The sequence below is a fragment of the Cystoisospora suis genome, assembly GCF_002600585.1.
Source record: "Cystoisospora suis strain Wien I chromosome Unknown contig_10543, whole genome shotgun sequence".
NCBI lineage: Eukaryota > Apicomplexa > Conoidasida > Eucoccidiorida > Sarcocystidae > Cystoisospora > Cystoisospora suis.
In genome coordinates, this window is record NW_027163315.1 from 1,223 (window position 1) to 7,579 (window position 6,357).

The window sequence follows — 6,357 nt, forward strand, 5'->3', positions numbered from 1 at the left end:
AGATAGGGGTGGTTTTTCCTCTAGGCCGAAACCCCCCGGCTTAGGTTTATACGCTCCTTAGGTATAACTGGCGGGGAAGAGGGAGTCAATCGTGGCAACGAACCACACCCTCGGTCGAAACCCGTCACATGGTTTCATTGTCAATGTGGAGGTGCACGGCTATTTTGTCGTGTTTGGTTTTCGGACGTGTATATGAGAACCATTGGTGATGTTTTACATGAGAAACCCACAAAACTCTCTTCCCTGGGGTTGGACCCTATGACATTCTTTTCTCTCTCTTCCTGCAAGGCGAACTCGAACTGTCCTGCTCCGGGCTGCACATCAAAGGGTACTGTTCCCTGGGCTGTCTCTCGGGGGGCTTGTGACTGTCGTACAACGGCTGCTTGGCGATTTTCTCCTCTCGGCTCCTGCCGTTAGATTTCCGTGTCCCCGCGCATGCACATGACTAACCTGAGACAGAACCTAGTGGCCCTTCTTCCCCTGGAGCCCAAGCCCTGATGACAGGATCCTGCCTGGCGATGCTCCAGACTCTGACGATGCAGCTCCGCTAAGGAGCACCCGTCATCCAGGCACAAACAGCTGAAGTGCTTCCCAGTCTTCCTTGTTTGCCGCTCTGTTTTTCCCGTGCCGCCTTGCTGCTGTTGACCGCATTGTTTCACTTCGTTGCGCATTCCGCCGGTCGTAGATTGTCTCTTCCGCCGACAGTTGTTCCTATAGAGCCACTGCACAGCTGAGAATCTGCAGGTCCTGTGAACGCGTTGCTCTACCGTCGGCTGGCTGTGGTTATGTTCTGTGCAAGTGGGCCGTGGTGCTTGGCAGGCTTGCAGGCGCCGCGATGTTATTCTCGGAAGTGCAGTGGTCGCCTCCCCTAACTACGTCTCACACACTCCAAATAGCGATTCGCGGGAAACCTGTATTCTGCTCGGTTTTGTTTCTTATTCGCTTTCTTGTTTTTTTCTTGGGTTTGCTCGTCTCATGTTCTATTTCATTTAGTCAGTGCACACCCTTCGGTCCTAGGTCTCATTTATTTCCTCATCCGGTCAGTCTCACGGGCATAGCACCGGCTGCTGCTGTACACTTCAAAGAACCGAGAGACCTCTTTCGTCTCCAGAAGTATCCCTCCTACTTCTGGTCCGCCCTCTCCTCCAGAGTGGGGGCAGATTCGCTCGTCCGTCCTCGTGAATCAGCCTCTCTCTTGCCCGCGATCAAGGCCAGGAGGCTGGAAAGATTCTCTGCGCTGTTGCCTTCAAGAATTTTCACCGAGCGACTCTCCTGGCGTCTTTGTTTCCTTCGTAGACAATCCTCGGCCTCTGCGCTTCCCTCGCGCTCTTCTGGTTTTTCCTTTCCCCCCACTACACCGGGTCGCTCCCTATCTGCCCGCTTTCTCTTCCGAAGGTGTTGGCGGCCAGCTGCTTTTCCAGGTGGGGGGTCTCCGGGCTTCGTCTTTGGGGCCTGCCCCGAGGAGCGACAAGATCTTATTTTTGTCTCCTTTTGCAGCTCTTTTTCCGGGGCTTTCCGGAAGTCTCTATGGCTTCTCCCGATAATCTCTCATTGCAGAAGGCGACGCCCTCGTGCCTTTTGTACGCATCTCTTTGTGTCCTCGTCCTCACAAGGTGCAGTCGGGTCTTCAGAGATTCACTGGAGCAGCGGCCACGCTCCTGCGCCGACGCATCGTGTCCAGTACAAAGCTTCACCGCTGTCTCCACTCTTCTTTCTGCACGGATCTCGTCGAGCTCCAGCGGTTTCCTGTGAGGCTCTCACAGGTGGGACACGACGATCATATGCTTCTGACGTGCAGCAAAGAAGTAGTTGTGGCGCTGCTGCGGCTGGTCTTTCTGTATTCGCTTCTCTGGACAGACGAGGTCGGCTCGGTCCGCGTCTGAACGTAGAGCGTCAACAGAGGGATGGGTGTGTTGAGAGGGTGTTTTGTGCACTGGGAAGTTTCTTTAGAGACTTTTTTCATGGGATGAAAAATCGCTTCCGAAGCACTGGGCAAGAGCCAAGTAAGGAACGTCACCAGATTGATCCGGACTTGCACGACAACAGAATTCCGCAGTCAGACCTGTGGGATAAAAAGACCGAATCTCTTGTTCACGGCATCCTAGCATGCGGCGGAGTAGGTTCCCGTTTTGGATGTAAAGTGCCAAAGCAATTCGTCCCCTTATATGGCGGGCGGTCGGCTGCACAGGTGTCACTGGCGAAGATAAGAAGACACTTATCTAGCTGGAGGTCAGAGGATAGAAACGGCGGGGACAGCGGCAGAAAGAAACAGACCCGGAAAGAAGAAAATGGGTGTTCAGGTGTGGCAGCTGGAGAAGGAATCAACGAGCGAGAAGATGTGCATGAATCTGCTTGCAAAGAAGGAGAATCAGCGAGGAGAGAGGCCGACCAAGCAAGTGGAGGAGGAGACCTACACCGACAGCGAGCGAAGGACACACGCAGAACTTTGCGAACAGATGAGGAGGCCCACGAAAAACTTTCTCAAGCAGAGGGCCAGGGGAATTTGCAGGCAAAACAAGGAATTGCAAAGATAAGTGAAAAGGGAAATGGTCAATCTGCGCGAGCGTTTCTGGTCGCTGTTGTCGATGCGCGACATCGGCCGCATCTGCTCAGTCCCGCAGCAGGCGGGACATTGTATGAGCGCGAAAACACGAATACGCCCTCAGGTGGTGCACCGGGACCGGCTGGTCCTTCGGGTTCAGTCGGCATCGCAGAGGAGAAGGACGGAGAACCCAACGAACCCCGGTTATTGTCGGAGGGGACGAACCAACACCCGAAGAAAACAGAGGACACTGAGAAAACGGTGAAAGGAACTGATGGTGTGGAGTTGTTGTTTGCCCCGGTCGGGAGAGAAAGATGGGAGTCAGTGTGGCACGGGTTGAAGTGTCTGTGCTACTCGATATTGGCAGCTCACCGGGCCGATTTCGCGGTGTCGGATAATGAGGGAATAACTGTTACGGCCTGTGACGGGACAAGCAGTTCCTTAGAGCCCAACTGTCTTCGGCGGAAAGTCGTAGAAGGCCAACGCGGGCACGATGCCGAGGACGAGCGAGATTCTCATTCTACCGTTTTGCGGAGACTTGTGAGTGAGGCAGCAGCTCGTCTTCGAGCGTTTTGCGGATGTGCGTCCCGGGAGTGTGTTCGCACTTGGGAGGGAAGTGCAAATACAGCGGAGAAGCCGAAAGAGAGCAGGAAGCTCCGCTGGTTTCGAGAGAGAGGCGCGAACGAGCCGGTGACACTCCAATCTCAGAACCTCGCAGGTCAGTGGCCAGGCGGAAACGGACACGCCGAAGAGGCATACGCGCTTCTGACGCGACTCCGAGCGGTCGGTCGCGATCAAGACTTCATTCTCATTCACGATGCAGCTAGGCCATGTGTCCGTACAGGGGCTCTCAACCAGGTCACCGCAGATGCTAGACAATGGGGAGCTGCTGTTCTGGCAGTGCCCGCTGTTTCAACAATCAAGCTGGCCCGTGCGACTCAAACGGAAGCGCCGGCTCGCTTGTTGCGAGGCGAGGGGTGTTCAGTGTCAGCCCCAGAACTGCCAGAGACGCGAGCGACTCTCTCGACAGCTCCAACTCGCGCGCCCAGCGCTCTGTTTGTTGATCACACCCTGCCAAGGGACTTACTTTGGGAAGTTCAGACACCCCAGGTAAGAGATCTGTAAACAAGTGCCCTAAGCCACCACTTTGCAAGTACGAATGTGTTTCACTCCTCGTTCGAACAGTGGAGGCTTGTAGCAGACCTGAGTCTGGAAACAAATAGCCGACGAGACACGGATTGTGCAGGTGTCGATCTGCACTCAACCCACTGCCCTTCCTTTATTCCGTGGCGGACTTCACTTTGCCAACAAAGAGTCAAATACTCTGCGCCGCATGTGCACTCCCCACTATACTGAGGGTTACATGAAAGGTTATCACTCAGGGAGCTGTCACGTCTCAGCGCGCCTTGGCTCCGCTGAGACCGCAACAGCGGCTGCGCGTCGGTGGTGTTCGTCTTCCCCGCCACGGTTGGTATGGTTACCTTCCCGTGGCTCTTTGTTGTCTTTCCTGTTTTAAGAAGAAACTCTGCCGTCGCTCAGGAGCGCATCGCATTCTTCGGATGATATACTAAGGAAGGTGTCTGTCCTGCTCTGTCAAACCTCCGGACACTACTGTGCGCCCTTTGATATGTCTGCTGGGCAATCAGGTCATACGACTAGACCATCTCCTGCGCGGTTATGCCAAGCTGTTCGGTGGAAAAAGTGGGCTTGTCCCCGAAGGAAGTGACGGCTCCCCAAAAGAGGGGAATGGCCAAAAAACGTGGAAACTCAAGCGATATGCAGCCGTACTGTCCCGCCTGCTGTCCGCGGCAGAGCCTCAGGGATGCTCCCAGGCGTTCCGTAGAAGCGACGTGGGAGTGGAGCCGTCCCGCGCAGACCAAGTTACGGATGACTCAAGCCTGCTGGAGGCGCTGCGGACAACAGAAGTCCAGACTTCATGGCGTGGGGGTACCGTCGATAGTTTTTCAACCAGAGAGGTGCCGATCAAAATAAAAATATGTGAGGGCGACGCAACCAATATAAAACTTACAGTGCCCATGGATTATCTGACTGCACAGTGTATTATGCGAGAGCAAGAGACGGCCGACGGTGTACAGTGTGCAGTTTCGTGGGCGCAGTCTGTGGAGTCCGAGAGTAGATGAGCTCCGAGCCAGAAAGCCGGCGCGTCCTCGGAGCGTCGTTCGTTCGCCGTTTGTGCTACGACCTTTTTTAGGAAGTGCGGTCTTGCCCATTCGTGGATTCTTCTCAGTCCGGGATCTCTTTCTTCCGCACAACAGTTTCCACGTCCAGAGAGCGCCGTGATTTTCGCAGCTGGAGCTTACTGATCGTTCAGGGCTAAGTGCGCATCAGGTAGTAAAAGGGAGCCGCGTGATGGTACTTGGCGTACCGTTCAGCAAGGCTGGCGTAAGAGCTGCTGCTGAGGTTTGAGTTGCGTGCCGGCTAGCACATCACAACGGCTCCTTCGCAAGGAGAAAGCGTTGGCCGCGATGCGAGTAGATTATTTTTAGCCGGAAATTCTCGAGGTGCCACGGTGTGCTCCAGCACTCCGGGCTACGAAGTGGATGCCGCGGGCCATGTGTTAGACGCCTGAATTAAGCAGGTGATTTCGAGCCGGTCATGTTTACTTGTCTCTCATTTCTCCAACTAATGACCAAAGGTGGAAAGAGTATCCCGTCAGATACGTTTGTAGACGCTACGGCCTTCGTTCCGTCTTTTTGCACGCCCAGCAGAAGAAACCAGGCGCCTTGGCGCTGCCAGTGAGTCGAGCACTCTAATTGGAATGACACGGAGAGACTAAGTCAGTGGGATAAGGCCACGGGCATGAAGAAACCAGGATCGGGGTGAAGTTGCGTGAACAAAGGACCGGTGTGTCAGATCCAGGATGTGTCAGGTTGTGTAACGTGCGAGGCGGATGATATGGGTACCATGTGCCTTCGCCGTGTGAGAAGTGCAGTGACAAGTGAGAAGAAAGGACTAAGAACCGGTGTGGAGGACTCAGAACATATATACCTCCGGGAAACTCACCCCTTGCCGCCGCGTGGCTCCGAGAGTGGCATCAGGGCTGACATGGCCAACCCATTGATTATAACACTAATTATGAATCCCGTGGCTCGTTTTGCAGGGTGAGCTGCAAAACGAGCCACGGGATTCATAAATTAAGACAACTAATTTCGTGAAATTGGCCTTGAACAACTTGCCCGCGACGACGAGGATACGGAGCCGTCGCAGAAACAACCCCAGAACTAAGGACTCGAGCTGAAAGCACAAGCGTCCACCAAAGGTCGTACCACGATGGAGCAAACCGAGCAGAACGACGTGAAAACAAACCAGGACGCGAGACGTACCTTGTTCACGAAGCGGCAGGCGAAAGATCCCGGGAAGAGCCCTGCAGCACACATCAACCACATCGCCACGCAACAAGACCTTGGGAGATCCAGAACAGACGACCATCCGATTCAAAGCCCAACACGCGGACGTGCCGCATCAACGGGCGATCGACTAGCAGAGCGATAGCACACTCCAGGTGCTCAAAACGCGAAGGAGGGGGAGGAGGCACGAAGGGCCTGAGAAAGTCATCGTACCCCTGCAATACAGAACAGCACAACACAGAGCGACTTGAAATGCAACGGAACAAGAGCAGAAACGCACCGCGGCAACAGAAAGGAAGACTTACCGCACGTTCCTCTATTTCTTCCCAACCGAGGAGAGAACGACCATATTCGTCCTGCCACGCCTCCGAGCGGACGTTATTCGAAGAGAAAGGAGGGCAACGTAGCGAACTTTCGGCCAAATGGCGAAGGGCAACGATGTCCGGA

General features: G+C 54.6%; 1 protein-coding gene across 1 annotated transcript; it reads left to right on the forward strand.

The window, feature by feature from the left end:
* The first annotated feature begins 372 nt into the window (after positions 1-372).
* On the forward strand, positions 373-5,555 carry CSUI_011278 (2-c-methyl-d-erythritol 4-phosphate cytidylyltransferase). The gene is made up of 2 exons (XM_068071379.1): positions 373-3,652; positions 4,189-5,555. The coding sequence occupies exons 1-2, from the start codon at positions 836-838 to the stop codon at positions 4,681-4,683; spliced, it is 3,312 nt and encodes a 1,103-aa protein (XP_067916645.1). The 5' UTR covers positions 373-835; the 3' UTR covers positions 4,684-5,555.
* The last annotated feature ends 802 nt before the right edge of the window (positions 5,556-6,357 follow it).